Source organism: Erinaceus europaeus, chromosome 20 (assembly GCF_950295315.1).
Source record: "Erinaceus europaeus chromosome 20, mEriEur2.1, whole genome shotgun sequence".
NCBI classification, from domain to species: domain Eukaryota; kingdom Metazoa; phylum Chordata; class Mammalia; order Eulipotyphla; family Erinaceidae; genus Erinaceus; species Erinaceus europaeus.
Genome location: NC_080181.1, coordinates 24,195,165 through 24,214,205, shown reverse-complemented (window position 1 = coordinate 24,214,205; position 19,041 = coordinate 24,195,165). Strand labels below are relative to the sequence as shown.

Below are 19,041 nucleotides of genomic sequence, written 5' to 3'. Positions count from 1 at the left end.
AGTGCCCCAGCAGGTGGTATAATTGATAAAGCTGTGGGCTCTTAAGCATGAGGTCCTAGGTTCGATTCCAAGCCTTACATATGTCAAATGGTCTCTCTCAGCCAAAATAGGCAGAAAACAGGCATTACTACCATATGAAAATTCTAAATGTAGAAGACTCCAGAAGTAGCATTGTTATGCAAGTTTATTTCTTTTCACCTATACACAAACCAATGGGGTACACATTTAAAACATCAATTCTTCACATTATAAAGATGCAATTCTATCATGAAATTCACACAAGACTGGGATAAGATTTGCATTCTATGAGTTCTACCTCTAAACTGTTGAGAGAATTTGGAAGTGGCATCAACCTTCTGTATGCCTCAATTTTCTCATTTCCAGAGATTACAGCATGCAACTTATTTTAAATTATTCCAAAGAGATCAATAACCTCTACAGCAATTTCAAAATCAAGAGGAGTGCTATAAAACTAATGAAAGATATATCATGTGATAATCATTTATCCAAATGAGTTATAAACTTTAAACCTGAAATGATTCTCACTTTGTAGGTTTACATTGTAATATAACAACTGGCATTCTGACACAATTACAAACATTTTCTATTACCTGATCTGAGAAAGAGTATGGTCTAACTTCTTCCACAAAGATGACATTATTGCTGGAACATCATTTGATGTTTCTAAATTATAAGAGAAAGCTTCTTAATAAAGCCAGTTGGAGCAAATTCACTATTTTAAATTTGTACAAAGACAAAGAAACCCAATCAAAATACTTTACCCCCACCCCAGCTATTTGTGACCTATGTGTGGGGTTAGTGGGTAGAACATTGAACTTGCTTGCTTGCATGAAGCTCTAAGTTCAATTGCTGGCATCATATATGTCAGAGTAATGCTCTCTAGTTTTCTATCTCTCATGTCAACAAGTAAATCTTTAAAATTTAACAGAAATATCATTGCATACCAAGTTTTTATTGCTGACTCTTTGTCAATGTTGCAAGCTACAAGAATACATGGCATTAAGTAATGCAACAATTAAAACTTTGCTCTCTAAAAACTTAGGAAAATGCTGTTTTTTAATTCTGGCATATAAAAAAACCAGGATTTTATGACTGGTTCCTGTGTGTACATTTAGACTACAACGAAGTTTATGAAGTCCACTCAGATCAGTAAACTTTCAGCAATGACAAATAAAAAATTTTATAACATTTTCTGTGGCCCAGGAAGTGGCATTGGATAAAATGCTAAGACTCTTAAGTATCATATCCTGAGTTCAATTCCCAGCATTACATGTGCCAGAGTGATGCTTGTGGCCTAGAGCTAGTGTTGGGATACTCAAGCACAGTTTGATCTAAGACCTAAAATTGGTCTCATGCTGAAATGATTCTCTAGTTTTTTCTACCTCTCATTAATTAAAAAAGTAAAGGGAGTCGGGCAGTAGTGCAGTGGATTAAGCGCATGTGGTGCAAAGCACAAGGACTGGCAGAAGGATCCCAGTTTTAGCCCCCGCTCCCCACCTGCAGGGGGGGGGTCACTTCACAGGCGGTGAAGCAGGTCTGCAGGTGTCTATCTTTCTCTTCCCCTCTGTCTTCCCCTCCTCTCTCCATTTCTCTCTGTCCTATCCAACCACAATGACATCAACAATAATAACTACAACAACAATAAAAACAAGGGCAACAAAAGGAAGTAAATATTTAAAAATAATTAAATAAATAAAAACAAAAACCACATCAAATACGGCTGGTGATTATACACACATTTTTAAATATATCTCCTACTACTCATGTCTCTACAATTTATTCACCATCAATATAAACACATGGGATATTTCCCAGCACAATTTTAAAAAATTTCATCGTAACTGAGAACAATCTTATTACACCTTTCAAGGCACTGAAATTCTTTAATTCACTGATCAAAACAATTAAGTAAATGCTAAACAAAAATAAATTTCTGAACCTGAATTCTTACCTTTTGCTTTCATAGCTACATATTCATTCAAAATTGTTGTCAAGTTTTTTCCAAATAAGGACTGAAAGAAAAAAAAAAAGGATCAAAACTGTATTAATACTGGCAATGGTTTCTCTGCACAAAACATTTCATCATACGAAAGAAAGAAATCTGAAATGAAGATCACTTCTGTTTGAACAAGGTATGACTAGCTTTCTTCACCTAAGGCAGAAAAATTTTCAGGTGGGCTGTCTTAGAATTGTTTAAAGTAGGAATAACCCACTCTTTATTTATATATATATTTTTCTTTTTTAGCAGAGCACTGCTTAGCTCTGGTTTATGGCAGTGTGGGGGACTGAACCTGGGACTTGAGAAGAATAACCCACTCTTAATGTACACTTTTAATTTAATTATGAAAGTGAGTCTGCCAAAGGAAAAGAAAAAAGTCAGAGAAAATCTCCCCAAAGATCTGTATCTTTTTTCTTTTTTTTTTTTGCCTCCATTGTTATCGCTGGAGCTCGGTGTCTACAAATTCACTGTTCCTGGAGGCTATTTTTCCCCCTTTTGTTGCTCATTTTATTGTTGTTGTGGTAATTATCATTGTTGTTATTGATGTCATTGTTGTTGGATAGGATAGAAAGAAATCGAGAGAAGAGGGGAGACAGGGGAGAGAAAGATAGACACCTGCAGACTCCCTAAGCTGGTCTTTGCACTTCAGGCCATGTGTGCTTAACCTGCTGGGCTACCACCCGACTCCCAGATCTGTATCTTCTATTCTCATCTCCATCTATTTACCAAATCATTTCCCCCTTTTCTTTCTCCTCCTAAGTAGCAGTTTTTTGTTTTGTTTGTTTTTGTCTTTTTTAAAAAAACCTTTAATTTGAGGTCAGATAGAAGAGGAGACTTGTCACATGTGGCCCTGAATTCTCATACAGAAAAAATGAAAGTGTTAAGTCTTATGTACAGAAGATGATCAAGTGATGACACCATGTCATATACCTACAACAATGTTGAGTACATAGTGGGGCATTAGTTCCCTTTTCCAGTCTGAATTACCACAGAGAATTTCTAACTAGTTTTAATACGTTAAGTAGAAGCAATCATTCATAAAAAAGTTGGGTTGTATTTCTCACTGTCTAGGAAGGAAGTTCAAGCAAGCCTTCTGATTTGGTCTCTGCTGAGATTTCTATGCCTGAATTTCACAAGTATCTCCCTTGTTTTCTTTCCCACTTCTTGTAATATTTATTATTCTTAAAATATTTGATTTATTTATTGGTTAGACACAGAAAAATTGAGGGAAGGGGGAAGTAGAGAGGGAGAGACACAGACACACCTGCAGCATTGCTTCACTGCTAGGTAAGATTTTCCCCCTGCAAGCAGAGGCCAGGGTTTGAATTTCAGTCCTTGCACATCGTGACATGTGCACTCAACCAGGTACACTACTGTAGTATCCCTTTTCTACTACTTATAATGACACTAATCCCATTATCAGAGTCCCAACCTCATGATCCAGTCTATATATAGTCTCCAAAGGCCTCCCAACTCCAAATACTAGCATCCTGGGAGTTAGGGGTCTAGTACATGAATTTTGGGGATAAGAAAAAAAATACCTTATTCACAAACATAAAATATCAAATCCATGTCAATAATGATGTTGCTAATAAGTTGTTTTATAAATATGCTTATAATCTTATATTGGCCAATGACAGATTTGCCTAATAGGAACAAATCACTCACCAGTAAACAAGCTGGAATAAAGCCATCATCTGTACAGTGCTCTGCATATTCTTTTAAATTTGAACTTTCCAAAATAAAAGTCTGGCAGGTAGATGTGAGGTTTTCCTGTTGTAAATAACCTAAACAAAAAGACAAAAAGCTCAGGTAATTTCAGTAAATTCTGCATTTTTTAAAATTTTACTTATTTATTTATTTTCCCTTTTGTTACCCTTGTTGTCTTTTTATTGTTGTTGTAGTTATTATTGTTGTCATCATTGTTGGATAGGACAGAGAGAAATGGAGAGAGGAGGGAAAGACAGAGAGGGGGAGACAAAGACTGACACCTGCAGACCTGCTTCACCGCCTGTGAAGTGACTCCCCTGCAGGTGGGGAGCCAGGGCTTAAACCAGGATCTTTATGCCAGTCCTTGAGCTTTTCTGTGCTACTACCCGACTCCCAAATTCTACAGTCTTGATAAAACTCCTACAACTTTCATATATTTTTACATTACATTGTAATGTGTATATTTTGTATACATACATTGTAAAATTTCACATTATAAATGGAACCTCAAGTGGAACATATTTAGATTTTGCAGAAATACTGGTTTAAGTCGCAAATCAAAGTCAAGTTCTTGAACAGAATGCTAGGTAGGGGAGATAGCATAATGGTTACGCAAAAGACATTCATGCCTGAGATTGTGAGGTCTCAGATTCAGTACTGCATACCACCATAAACTAGAGATTCAGAGCGCTGCTTGGTAGGCTTGAATCACTTCATAGTAATGCTTATACAAAAATTAATGAAAAGATAAACAGCAAAAAGAATAGACAAGTGATGTGTTCCTCTAGTCCAAACTGACTTTGCCAGAAAATGTTCACACACTTGATTATCAGAAAAACATTCTTCCAATGTTATTTACTTGTATACTTCATTTATATCCCAAAAAGCTTGAAAGAACAAAAGGCCAGGACTGGCATAGGGATCCCTGTTCGAACCCCTGGCTCCCCACCTGCAGGGCAGTCACTTCAAAGGTGGTGAAGCAGGTCTGCAGGTGTCTTTCTCTCCCCGTCTCTGTCTTCCCCATCTCTCTTCATTTCTCTTTGTTCTATCCAACAATGAGTGGCATCAACAACAACAGTAATAACCACAACAAGGGCAACAAAAGGGGGAAAAAATGGCCTCCAGGAGCAGTGGATTCATGGTGCAGGCACTGAGCCCAGCAATAACCCTGGAGGAAAAAAAAAAAAATAACAAAAGGCCCACGATGTATGAAAGATAAAAACGATAGGACCATAGGGAAAAAAATATATAGACAGATTGCTATAGAAACAATAGTTGGGGGGTCGGGCAGTATCACAGCGGGTAAGTGCACATGGCACAAAGCACAAGGACTGGCATAAGGATCCCAGTTCAAGCCCCTGGCTCCCCACCTTCAGGGGAGTCGCTTCACAGGCAGTGAAGCAGGTCTGGTCTGCAGGTGTCTATCTTTCTCTCCCCCTGTCTTCTCCTCCTCCTCTCTCCTATCCTATGTCCTATGCAACAACGATGACATCAACAACAATAATTACAATAAAAAACAAGGGCAACAAAAGGGAAAATAAATAAATACATATGAAAGAAAGAAAAAGCAAACAAACAACAGCCAACCCAATCTGTGACCCTGGGAGAACCACTGCCCTCTCCAACTGTAAGGAATGGAGACACAAAACTCTGGTGGGGGGAATGTATGGAATCGTACCCGTTATCTAGTAATTTTGTAAATCAGTATTAGCTCACTAATAAAATATTTAAAATAAAAGAACTTCTTTGAATTTTGCTGCCAGGACTTGGCTGGGACTTTGCACCTTCAGGATTACACTGTTCTCAGTGGCCTCTATCCCTCCCTCCAGACAGAGGGTGTGGGTTAGAAAGAGGAAGAGCAAATTCTCTTACTGTTCCTGAAGTTCCCCTCTGCATGGTGCTCCCACAGCATGACCAAGGAATTCAAAGACAAAGCCTGATGTGTGGTAAAGTGTGTACTATATTGGGTGAACTATCTTCCAGCACTCTGGTTTGATTTTAATGCATGCACGTTGGAAAGCAAATAATTAAAAAAAAAAAAGAGAGAGAGAGAGAGAGAGAGAAAACAAGTAATCAGCTATCTAAACAAGAACTTTAACAATTTTATTTAACTGACATTTATGATGTCCTTTGCACCACTGCTTGGTACTCTCACAGATAGCATCACTTTCCCTAACTAGCAGTCTATCATTCCTTTATTTCTTAGAATTACTGGGGCTTGGGAGCCAGGCAGTGGAGCAGCGGGTTAAGTGCACATGGTGCAAAGCACAAGGACCGGCATAAAGATGCCAGTTCGAGCCCCCACCTCCCCACCTGCAGGGGGTTCTCTTCACAGGCGGTGAAGCAGGTCTGCAGGTGTCTTATCTTTCTCTCCTGCTCTCTGTCTCCCCCTCCTCTCTAGATTTCTCTCTGTCCTATCCAACAATAACAACAATAATAAGGGTGATAAACAAGGGCAACAAAAGAGAAAAATAAGAAAAATTAAAAAAAAGAATTACTGGGGCTTAACTAAGCTAATCATTAAAAATGAACAATGGACAGGAAACTGGGCTGTTATTTTGTTAAAATAAGCATTTTGATGTCTGAAGAAAACCACTTAAATTCTTTAGGATTAAGGTGTTTCCTCTATTAACTGAAGGTTGAATAAGATTAACCTGTTCTATATGAAATCCTTTCAGCATTATCATGGTTCTTAGTTAATCCTCCAAATTCTCAGGAGGGATGGTGGGATAAGAACCTCCAAGAAATCTACTCTATCTTCTCAGAAGGCTAGAAATGGACCTACCCTACGACCCTGCAATTCCTCTCCTGGGGTATATCCTAAGGAACTCAACACATCCATCCAAAAAGATCTGTGTACACATACGTTCTTGGCAGCACAATTTGTAATAGCCAAAACATGAAAGCAACCCAGGTGTCCAACAACAGATGAGTGGCTCAGCAAGTTGTGGTATATATACACAATGGAATACTACTCAGCTGTAAAAAATGGTGACTTCACTGTTTTCAGCCGATCTTGGATAGACCTTGAAAAAAATCATGTTGAGTGAAATAAGTCAGAAACAGAAGGATGAATATGGGATGATCTCACTCTCAGGCCAAAGTTGAAAAACAAGATCAGAAAAGAAAACACAAGTAGAACCTGAAATGGAATTGGCATATTGCACCCAAGTAAAAGACTCTGGGGTGGGTGGGTGGGGAGAATACAGGTCCATGAAGGATGATAAATGACATAGTGGGGGTTGTATTATTAAATGGGAAACTGAGGAATGTTATGCATGTACAAACTATTGTATTTACTGTTGAATGTAAAACATTAATTCCCCAATAAAGAAATACATTAAAAAAAAAAAAAAAGAAATCTACTCTATCTTAAAAGCAATGAGAAAACATTGACAAAAAGTATCAACATTTGCAGATCTTCAAAGATAAAAGTCTTACAAAAATCTGGAAGAAAAATGTCTGGCAGCACAGGAGGTGGCACAGTGGGGAGAATGCCAGAGTGCATGAGGTTCTGCGTTTGATTCCCAGCACTAATGTATCAGAGTAATATTCTAGTGTTCCCCTCTGTTTAAGCAGGTGACAAACAGGAGAGAATAGAGACACACAGAGAAGAAGACACTGCAAGCACTGCTCCACCATTCAAGAAGCTTCCCCTTCAGCCTAGAATGTTCCTAGCTATAAGCACAGAATGCGAGCTCAGACCTACAGGGATGCAGAGGTTGCACAAACGCCTGCACTGAATACAGGCCTTAGATCAAATCCATAGGGTTTACAATTAATGGTATTTCTAGACTTTTCCCAGATTTGGGAGCTACTCTCATCCCTGATTCAGTTTTCGAATCCTATTTCCAACCCTGACACCATCTCCCCAGACAATACTTTTGGCTCACCTGCATGTTAGCTGTCAGGCTCAGGCAAAAATTAGTGAAGTCACGGGCCCCTTGGAATACACCTAAAATAGACTTACTAGCTTTTTTCAAAATGGAGACCCCAAACCTCACCTGCTATATTCTTGCCTTTAGGTTCTTAATTATTAAACAATTTATTCTTCTTTATGTAACTTTTTCAGACATCAAGTTGCAGATGCTACCATGATGCCAATCTGACTCCCCCAGGCAGGTGACCCCAACCAATGTGTCCTGAAACCCCATCTCTCCAGAGCCCTGCCCCACTAGGGAAAGATAGAAACAGGCTGGGAGTATGGATCCACCTGCCAACATCCATGTCCAGAGGAGAAACAATTACGGAAGCCAGACCTTCTGCCTTCTGCACCCCATAATGATCCTGGGTCCATATCCCCAGAGAGATAAAGAACAGGAAAGCTTCCAGTGGAGGGGATGGGATGTGGAACTCTGGTGGTGGGAACTGTGTGGAATTTTACCCCTTTTTATTCTTTGGTTTTGCCTATATTTCCTATTTTTTATTTTATAAATAAATAATTAAAAATATTTATTTATTCCCTTTTGTTGCCCTTGTTCTATTATTGTAGTAGTTGTTATTGTTGTCATTGTTGGATAGGATAGAGAGAAATCGAGAGAGGAAGACAGAGAGGGGGAGAGAAAGACACCTGCAGACTTGCTTCACTGCCTATGAAGCGACTCCCCTGCAGGTGGGGAGCCGGGGAGCTTGAACTGGGATCCTTCTGCCAGTCCTTGCGCTTTGCGCCATGTGCGCTTAACCCGCTGCGCTACCACCTGACTCCCAATAAATTAATTTTTTTAAAAAAGCTTTCCCTTTTTTTCCATGATGCTCCTACATGGTGGCTAAAGACTTGAACTAGGTCCTTGCACACAGCTAAGTATGTACTCTACCTAGTGAGCTATCTCCCTGTCCCTCTAAAATATTTTATAAAATTGCCCCAAATACTTATTTATGTATATTTAAATTGAATTAGAGCTCAAGTACAAATAAACTTCTCCTTGGAGGTATTTGCTTAAAATGATCAACACAGGGAGTTGGGCGGTATTCTCTATTGCTACACACTCAAATATAATTCCTATCAAAATTCTTGCTACCAAAGAGATTCTCATGCATAAGGTTCAATCCCCACACCACAATAAGCCAGTGCTATGGTAAGGAAAATAAATATGTAGATTAAAATTTTAAAATCCCTGCCTTTTATGCCAAAATTAATGTTCAATGGTCACACAACAGATTTTCATGTCTGAGGCGTGGAGGTGTCAGATTCGATCCACCACACCACAGTAAACCAGAGCTGAGTAGTGCAAGGGGTAGGGGTGAGGGGGAAATCAACATTCTAAACCTAAAATTCTTTATAACAACAACCAACCAACCAACAAACAAAAAACAGGGTACCACTCAAATCTGGCTTATTGTGGAACTCAGGACTGAAAGAGGTCTGGGATCTTATAGCTTCATGCATCAAAGTCTTCTGCCTTTATTTTCATACTACACAGGAATAAGCCCAGGTCTCACTGTACTGAATAAAGCTTTGGCACTGTGGTATCTGTCTTTATAGAGGGGGGAGAGAAGGTGGCCTGGAGAAGTGAAGCTCCTAGGGATCAAAAGTCTTTTATATAACCAATTTGCTATAGCCTTGAACTTAAAAATTCTTAAAGAGATACAAAGGACTGTGGTGGTCTGAGAGGTGGCACAGTGGATAAAGCATTGTACTCTCAGGCATGAGGTCCTGAGTTCAATCCCTGAACAGCACATATACCAGATTGATGTCTGGTTCCTTCTCTCTCTCCTCTCTTTCTCATTAATAAATAAATAAAATCATTAAAAAAATAAATTTAATCCTACATATATATATCACAAAGGACCCAAAGAAGCCAAACAACATTGAAAATTAATTGAAAAGGGGCCGGACAGTAGTGCACTGGGTTAAGCGCACATAGTACAAAGTGCAAGGACCCGTGTAAGGATCCCAGTTGGAGCCCCCAACTCCCCACCTGCAAGGGAGAGAAAGATAGACACTTTCTGAAGGTGTCTATCTTTCTCTCCCTCTCTAGCTCCACTCCCCTCTCAATTTCTCTGTTCTATCCAATAAAATGGGGGAAAAAAAAAAAAGGCCACCAGGAGCAGTGGATTCATAATGTAAGCACCAAACCCAAGCAATTACCCTGGAGGCAAAAATAAAGAAGAAATAATAATCGAAATCATGACCATCCATTTCAAAGCATACTATAAAATCACACTAAGGTAGTAGGGTAGTGGCATGAGAACAGATTAATGAAACAGACTTTTCACCTGTTGTTGGGCCAATGAATATTCACAATGTAAAAAGAATGATGCTATTAACTTATTTCAAATACAAAACTTCAACTCGAAATAAATTAATGACCTAAAAATAAGAACTTAACCATTAGAAGATTTACATATAAGCATGCTTTTGACCTTAAATTACGCAATGATTTCCTAAGATACAACACTGTAAAGATCAAGCTGTCAAAGAAAACAGATAAACTGAAAGTCATCAAAAAGTTTTTTCTAAGTGTGCGCTTTTAGAGATACTACTAAGAAACGGACAAGCCATGGCACAAGTAGTTGAGGTCAAGCCCTGGCCCCTACTGGCAAGGGGGAAGTTTCACAAGGGGTGAAGCAGCGCTGCACTATTTCTCCTCTCCATCTTGTCTTAGCAAAAATAAATAAATAAATAAGGGGGGGTGCAAAAAGAAAAAAAACAACAACCAGGATTAGTGGATTCATTGTGAACCCACCGAAGCCCAGTGATCACCCTGGTGGCAATTAAACCAGTGCGCTAGTGTTATAAAAAATAAAAATAAGGGAGTCGGATGGCAGCTCAGCGGGTTAAGCATACGTGGCGCAAAGTGCAAGGACTGGCAAAAGGATCCTGGTTCGAGCCTCCAGCTCCCCACCTGCAAGGCAGTCGCTTCAGGTGGTGAAGCAGGTCCTCAGGTGTCTTTCTCTCCCCGTCTCTTGTCTTCCCCTCCTCTCACATTTCTCTCTGTCCTATCCAAGAACAACATCAATAACAACAACAATAAAACAATAAGGGCAAGAAAAGGGAATAAATATTAAAAAAACTTAACAAGAATAAAAAATAAAAATAAGGGGGTTGGGCAGTTGGCACACCCAGGTGAGCACACACATTACCATGCATAAGACCCAGAGGTCAAGCCCCCAGATGTTTTTACAATCATCTGGGACTTCTCACCTGCTGGGGGAAGAAGCTTCATGAGTGGTGAGACAGTGCTTTAAGTGTCTTTCTCTCTCCCTACTTCCCCCTTCCCTTTCAATTACTATCTCTATATAAAAAAGTGAAAGAGAATCAAAATGGAAGAGATTATTTACAAGCTATTGGGTTGCTGGAAACCCACGACACATTTTTGCATAGAAAAACAAAAACTACAACATGACTTTTCCAACAACCCCAAATTTTCATGATAGTTGGCTTTCTGACAGTTAAATTATTTTGAAATAAATCAGCTGCTACTTGGATTTCAGGAATACAGAAATTTAAAATACGTATGAGCTGTTAGAATCACCCATGAAGGAATGCATCATAGCTTTTTTTCTTTATATGCTTAAAGATCTGATTATCTATTTTTCATGACAGTATTAACAGTGCTCTAACACATCACTCAAGGGGGTAAACCCAGGGTCTGGTTGATGCAACTGGCACTTTTCCACTGAGCCATCTCCCCAGCCATCTCTTAAATCAAAGATCCCCAAGTAAACAAGTTTCTCTTTCTTTTTTCTTTTTTGCCTCCAGGGTTATCACTGGGGCTCACTGCCTGCACTAGGAATTTACTGCTCCTGGAGGCCATTTTCCCCATTTTGTTGCCCTTTTTGTCATTATTGTTGTCACTGCTGCTGTTGTTGGATATGACAGAGAGAAACAGAGAGGAAGGGACAGAGGGGGAGAGAAAGACAGACACCTGCAGACCCGCTTCACCACCTGTGAAGCTATCCCCCTGCAGGTGGGGAGCGGGAGGCTGGAACTGGGATCCTTATGCCAGTCCCTGAGTTTTGCACCAAGTACTTAACCTGCTGTGCTACCACCCGACCCCTACAAGTTTCTTTTCATAGTGGGAGAGTCACCTCAGATGTATTTACAACCATTTGGGCCTTCTATCAGGTGTTGCTAAGAAAACTAACAAATGAAATTATATAGTTAACCTCAGGTAAATACAATCAGTGCTAACATTCCTGAGAAAGGAAGTCACCACAGATCAGTTCATAGTTTGTCCCTAAGACATACTTTTCTACAGTACACACTTTGAGCAGAGAGCATTTCAGACATAAATTATAACTGATCCTTAAATGGCAAGAGTTTGAACCCTGTAGGTTCATGCATATGTCTTTCTAATCCATTTTATTCAGATTTAACCAGCCACCACTATATGAAACTACACATTACTCAAGGCTCAATTTTATTTTAAATCTTGTATGTTGCAATGAAAATATGAACTAGACAGGCTTCTAGTGTATGAGGCCCTAGATTCAAACTTCAGTTCCCCACCCCCACCCCCCACTGTAAAATATAAACTAGAACTCAATTAGCGTTCACAGGTGATGGCCAGGAGACTGAGTCCTCAAGCCTAGCTAAGTTTGAGCTCTGCAGGTTGAGCTATCTCCTGGTCTCAAGAATTGTATCTTCTTTGTATTACTGTACTGACAAAGATGTTGGATAGGTAAGAAAATATGCCCAATTTCCCTCTTACTATAAAACTGTCTTCTACCTGCTTTTCAGTGGCAGTAGAAACTGAATGAAAGCAGAGTGAAAGAGAAAATTCCTGATAAAAAGACTGCAAATCCTGCACCTTGTAATAATTCTCCAGAATTATGTCGTGATTGTTGGATAGGACAGAGAGAAATCGAGAGAGGAGAGGAAGTTAGGAGGAGAGAAAGATAGACACCTGCAGACCTGCTTCACCACCTGTGCAGGGACTCCCCTGCAGGTGGGGAGCCAGGGGCTCGAACTGGGATCCTTAGGCCAGTCCCTGCGCTATGCGCCACGTGCGCTTAACCCGCTGCGCTACTGACTAACCCTTAAATGTGCGTAATTCTTTTAAAAAATTTTTTTATTTATTCCTTTTTGTTGCCCTAGTTTTTTTTCATTATATTTATTTATTGGATAGAGACAGCCAGAAATCAAGAGAAGGGGGTGATAGAGAGGGAGAGAGACAGGGAGACACACCTGCAACAATGCTTCACCACTTGTGAAGCTTTCTCCTGCAGGTGGGGACCAGGGACTTGAACCTGGGTCCTTGCATTTTAACATGTGCGCTCAACCAGGTGCGCCACCACCTGGCCCCTTGCCCTTGTTTTTTATTGTTGTTGTTATTGATGTCGTTGTTGTTGGGTAGGACAGAGTGAAATGGAGAGGGGAGGGGAAGACAAGAGAGGAGGAGAGAAAGACAGACACCTGCAGACCTGCTTCACCGACTGTGAAACGACTGCCTTGCAGGTGGGGAGCCGGGGACTCGAACTGGGATCCTTTTGCCAGCCCTTGGGCTTTGCGGCACGTGTGCTTAAGCCGCTGTGCTACCGTCCGACTCCCCTAAATGTGTGTAATTCTGATTTAACATTTTTTAAATTTATTATCTTTATTTATTGGATAGAGAGCCAGAAATCAAGAGGGAGGGGGGTTATAGAGAGAGAGACAGAGAGACACCTGCAGCCCCTTCACCACTCAAAGCTTTCACCCCTGCAGGTGGGGACTGGGGGCTCGAACCTGGGTCCCTGTGCAATGTAATACATATGCTCAACCAGGTGCACCACTGCCCGGCCCAAAAATGTGGAAGGCTTAATTCACAATACTTAGCATCACTAGGTCTACAAATAACAAAGGCAAAATTGCTGTCTATAGAGAAGTCACTTATTTATATAAATGACTAAAGCAAAGGTGGTAAGGCACTTTGTGGGTGGGTGGGGTAGAATGGAGTTAGAGAAATTACTGTCAGTGGTCTGGGAGTTGCACAGTGGGTAAAGTGTTGGACTCTCAAGCATGAGGTCCTGAGTTCAATCCCTGACTGCACTTGTACTAGAGTGTGATGTCTGGTTCTTGTTCTCCCCCCCCATCCCTGTCACTAATAAAATATTAAAAAAAAAAAAAAAAAAGGAACTATTGCCAGACTTGGGAAAAATAAGCAAGTTTCAAGGAGAAAGGTTGAGGGAAAAATTGCTGATGGTACTGAACTGACATCAGATTAGAGTGTACCTGGGGAACATGTACATTTCAGAGGTACAACTGTAAAGACAGGGCTATAAGAATCATAGGAAGGGGAGTTGGGCAGTAGCACAGCGGGTTAAGTGCACGTGGCGCAAAGTGCAAGGACCAGTGTAAGGAACTGGTTCAAGCCCCGGCTCCCCATCTGCAGGGGAGTCACTTCACAGGCGGTGAAGCAGGTCTGCAGGTGTCTATCTTTCTCTTCCCCTTCAATATCCACTTCTCTCTGTCCTATCCAACAATGACATCAACAACAATAACTACAACAACAATGAAAAACAACAAGGGCAACAAAACCGGAAGATAAATAAATAAATAAATAAATATAAAAAAAGAATCTTAGGAAGGAAGGTGTAAACATCAAGGACATATCACAAATCACAATCTGAATAAATAACAAGAGTGGTACTTAGTAGACACAGAGAAAGGCATGATCAGAGCTAATCTTTTGTAAATATTAAGTATCTACACTGTCTTAGGCAAATAGAGGAACCAGGCAGTGGAACACTTGATTGAGTGCACACATTAAAGAGGGAGGACATGATTTGCACATGATGTGAAATGCAAGGATGTGTGAAGCACAAGGATGTGCTAAACACAAGAACCTGAATAAGGATCCCAGCTGGAGGCCCTGGCTCCCCACCTGCGGGTGGGATGTGTGTGTGTGTGGGGGGGCTGGTGGCTTCGCAATGGTTGAAGCAGGTCTGCAGGTGTCTGTCCCGCACCCCCTCCCCATCTCTCAATTTCTCTGTCATACCCAACAACAACAAGGACAACAAAATGAAAAAAAAAAAAAAAAGGCCTCCAAAAAAGGAAGGAGGCATAGTATGGGAGTACTGATAGGAGAATCATGCATAATAAAATTATACTTTATTATGCCACTAAGCTGTGGTCTGAGAGGTGGGTAGGTGAATAAAGCTTTGGACTATCAAGTCTGAAGTCCTGATCTCGATTCCCAGAATTGCATATGCCAGAGTGATGCTTTGGCTCTCTTGCCATTTCCCCCACCTCTCAAGAAAAAAATGTCTTTTGGAGAAAAAAAAGATAATGCCAAATGACAAAATCATCCACAGAGAATGTGTGGAGATTTATGGTTGTCTGAGTGTTAATTTTTGCATAACTTTAAATTGTTGGTAATAGCAAAACTATTTCAATGTTTAGAACATAAAGTACAGCACGAAAGCTTTAGGAAGAGTTTGTAGCAGGAATTCCTGTAAGATGAATTGCAAGATAACCTGAAAAAACCATTAACGTAAGTCCAAAACAGAAGTAATGGGAGACATAGTGCTATGATTGGTGGCACTGAGGATGCAAAGTTAACGACAACCATTTTAGGACAGATAAGAAAGGAAGAGAGTGGAGTTTTTAATCCATTTTTTAAAAGTTCACAAACAGTGCAGCTGGTTTGCAGAGAATACTCACAAATTGATGTGAAAAAGTCTAGTTAGAAAATTTCGTTGCTTTCTTTTTCAAGTATGTGTTCTGTGCTGGAGATCAAGCCCAGGGCCTCCTGTACTAGAAGCATGCACCCTACCATAGAGTTACAGTCCAGTTCTCCATATTACACTTAAGATCAGTTCTTCACTGGGGTTGATTTTGCCCTCAAGGAACATCCTGGCAGTATCTGGGCCTATCTTTCATTCTTACAACTGGGCCGGGTGGGGATGGAGTTCTACTGGCTTCTAACCCTACTGAAGTCAGGGATACTTCTCAACATTCCACACTGCACAGGACAACTCAATTATCTAGCCCAAAACATCAATAGCACTGAAGTCACAAAACTCTACTTATTAAGACATTTGTTACTGAAACTCACTGGATTACCAAACTGACAAAACTAAAAAATTCTTAAGGAAACAATATGCACGGAGGACAATATAGACTAATGACATCACTAATACAGTAAAAGTCCATCACAAAACTACGATGTGGGTTAACTGCTCATATTCAATTCTCAAACCATGAGCAAAAGACAAAATCAAATAGCAGTAACATTACTTTAAATCTGCCATCAAATGAGTTCTCCAAACGAGGGTAAAGAGTTACGAAACACTAACAACACTAGTCTAAAAACCAAGTCCTTAGCTTCTCAAAAAATGGCCGGTGGAGCCATTACCCAATATTTCCTGCAAAATATACTTATCCAGAGTCCACGCACAAACACGCCACATCTTTTAAAGACAGGGAGGAATAGTTACACACAAAGACAGACGGGTTTTTCTAACAATGAGATAATGGTAGTAATGGCTGTGGCTCCGACGGGAAGTGCCATCACAAATGTTTACCATTTGCTCACAAGGATGTTGCTTATAACGTCGGTCTAACTCAGAGGCTCCAGTATCTGGGTCCCTTCCCCAGCACTACACCCTCTCTCTCTGTTCTGGTAGGAGACACACAACAACAAAACCCGTTGCCCCTGCAGACAGCACGACCTGACAGACCACTGACCCCTGGAGCGGAAGGCTCCAGCAATGGAGGACGCGCTCGTCAGGGCGAGAAACGGTTCACCTGGCAGGCCGTTCCCAGGTGGAAGCTCTTGCTGAGCAAAAGAGCAGCGAGGAGAAGCACACGGCCGCTGCAAAGACCTGCAAGGGGCATTTCACACCTCCGCTGCGGGTGCGGAAATGCAGGGGGACGGCCTCCAACCAGTCGTTTTAAGGGCAAGTTAGGAGCCGGGAGTCCGAAAACTCTTCTCGGAGCGCGCCCTGGGGGTTTGTTTTTTCTGTTCCGGCCCCGCCGAGGGGAAGCGCGCCCACGGATGGAGACCGCGCCGGCGGCCCGTCGGTAGTCAGCGCGCCCACGGGGGTCCCGGGTCGGGTACGGGCCCCCCTTCCCCTCCCCGCGAGCGTCCCCTCAGCCCTTCCGTCGCCAGGCTCCGAGAGGCGCACCCCGACACAAAGAAGCTCCAACCGCCCAAGCCACCAGCTGCACAAGAACCGCCGCGGGTCTTAACTTGCAGACGGGGAGGGCAGAACCCCCCCCCCCCCAGCTTCTCCACCCAGGGAGAACCTTTGGCCCCGAAGGTCCTTCCGTCCTGCCCGGCCGGACCCAGGCCCCGTCCCTCACAAGCCCCGCTTACCCAACACCAGCCGGGCTACGTCCGAAGGCAACAGCATGACCGAAACCGCAGAAGGAGCCGCACTCACACAGGAGACGGAGAGGAGAGCCGACACAGCGGCAGCTCCGGAGCCGCATCTCCCGGCTCCAGTGGCGGCACTTATCCCGCGGCAGCTTGTCCCGCCTCTTTCGCTTCCCGCCAACCAATCACTTCGGCCAAAGAAAGAAAGGCGCCGAAATGAAACCCGCCAGGGTTCTCCCGGGAAGTTGTCGTCATTTCCGTCCTCCTCAGTGGATGGATAAGCGGGCGGAGGAGGCGAGGAGGCGAGGAGGAGAGGAGGCGGGGCGCCAACCCTGAGCCCCGGTCCAGCAGCCGGTGCCAGGCCGCTGGCCATAGGTGGGTACTGCGCAGGCGCGCTTGCGCCGTCGCGCCAAATGTTTTGGGCGAACGAGAGCGTAGGGCGTGAAGCGTATGCGCTCTGGTGCGCATGCGCACGCCGTCTCAGCTGCGAGGCGGCCTTACTGCTTCCTTTCGTGACCCACGCTACGCAGGAACGTCAGGTTTGAGCCGGAAGCGGGAATTGTGTGTGCACATCTGGCAGGCGCAGCTGTGGTCGAGGGTGAAAGCGAGTGGATAACAGATCTGGGCTGCAGCCACCACCACCTTCAGCGATCTCAGTTTAGCCGCTGGAACTTGACGGTAAGTGCAGGGATGCAACGCTGTGGGATCTGCTTTGGGGACCGCTGTAGCATGACAGCCATTCTGACCCACTAGCCGATCCCAGTCTCATGTCTTTACATGGCGACCCTTTACTTCTCTCATCAGTATCCTTCCGGTTCCCACACCTAGAGTTCTTCACTCTCTCTCCCTTTCCAGCTCCTAGTGTATTTATCCATAAACATTCTATTTATTTAAAGATTTTTATTTACTTATTAGGTAGAAAGTGAGAGGGGAAGGGAGGGAAAGAGACAAAAACAGCCTCAACCTTGCTTCACCCCTTATGAAGCTTTCCCACTGCAGGTGGGGACCAGGGACTTGAACCTGGGTCCCTGTACACTGTGATGTGAGCGCTTAACCAGGTGCACCATCGCCTGGCCCTGCCACAAACATTTTAAATGCCCTGGATTAACCCTTCTTCATAACCCCCCCCCTTTTCTTTCCCCCATAACACTGCTTATGGTTTATGGTGGTACTGGGCATTGAACCTGGGACTCAGGCGTGGAGGTCTTTTGCATAACCATTTCGAAGTCTCCCTACATTGTTATACATTTCAGGTGTTAACTAGGTGCCTTGACTAATTTTTGCTTTCCCCTTCTCATAGTCATCAGTTTTAATCCAGGAGCACTTATTGAGGCATAAACTACAGTCGTGACCAAGAGGATGGGCTCTGGAATCACACTGTCCGACTTCAAATTCTGACTGTCAACTGTATAGTTTCCTCTTTATTTTGTGATAATTCTGACTTGTGGGGAGCATTTGGGAAAGTTTTCTGCTGCTGTTGCCAGGTTCAGATAATAAATAAGTAATAAATAAATGAAGGTAACTGTCCAATGTGATAATGTGTTAGAAGAGTATAGTGGAGTGGCAGAGGGTGGATGAGATTCTTTAGAAACTTGGCCTGGGATAATCAGAACTCACTTTTGAGTGAGACCTTGAAATGCTGAATTGCTCTGGAAGATAGTAGGAGCCTTTCAGACTGTAGAGAAAGTGCTTGTAAAGGCATTCTGGTGTGGAAGGTACCTGAAGCTCAAGAGTGATGTCTGGCTGGTACAGCCATTGTCAAGTTGCTGAAGTCATAGAAATCGTTAAGATCACACTGGAAGAACAGAGAATAAGGAGACAAGGATGTTCTTTGAGTTGTGATTGGAAGAAGCATCAAAGAGACTTTATGAAATAAAGGGACTAATGACAGCTACTAAATATTTGCTGTGCTATTGGAACTGTTGAAAATATACATGAATCTTTATACTCGACTTGAATACTATTATTGTTTTCAATTTATATAATTAAGAAAACTGACATCCAGAGAGACTAACCTCAAATATAACAAGTTATATTTGCTATGTAATAACTTATAAGTGATGTGACCAG

At 42.1% G+C, this 19,041-nt stretch overlaps 2 protein-coding genes across 6 annotated transcripts in view; one reads left to right on the top strand and one right to left on the bottom strand.

Annotated features, from left to right (window-relative positions):
- The window catches only part of LOC103128889 (protein NPAT), a 47,713-nt gene extending 30,482 nt beyond the window's left edge, over positions 1-17,231 (bottom strand). For all 3 annotated transcript variants that reach the window (XM_060180133.1, XM_060180130.1, XM_060180131.1), the window contains exons 1-4: positions 16,972-17,231; positions 3,689-3,807; positions 1,973-2,033; positions 612-684 (exon numbers count right to left, since the gene is read on the bottom strand). In XM_060180133.1, the coding sequence (XP_060036116.1) occupies positions 612-684; positions 1,973-2,033; positions 3,689-3,807; positions 16,972-17,008 (290 nt within the window). In that variant the 5' untranslated portion in view covers positions 17,009-17,231. The remainder of the gene's footprint in view (positions 1-611; positions 685-1,972; positions 2,034-3,688; positions 3,808-16,971) is intronic.
- A 217-nt stretch (positions 17,232-17,448) lies between these two features.
- The window catches only part of ATM (ATM serine/threonine kinase), a 121,808-nt gene continuing 120,215 nt past the window's right edge, over positions 17,449-19,041 (top strand). For 2 of the 3 annotated variants that reach the window (XM_060180121.1, XM_060180120.1), the window contains exon 1: positions 17,451-17,649. The gene's annotated coding sequence lies outside the window, so the exon portion shown is untranslated. Of the gene's footprint in view, positions 17,650-19,041 lie in introns of all 3 variants that reach the window. The other variant, XR_009546791.1, reaches the window with a different exon arrangement.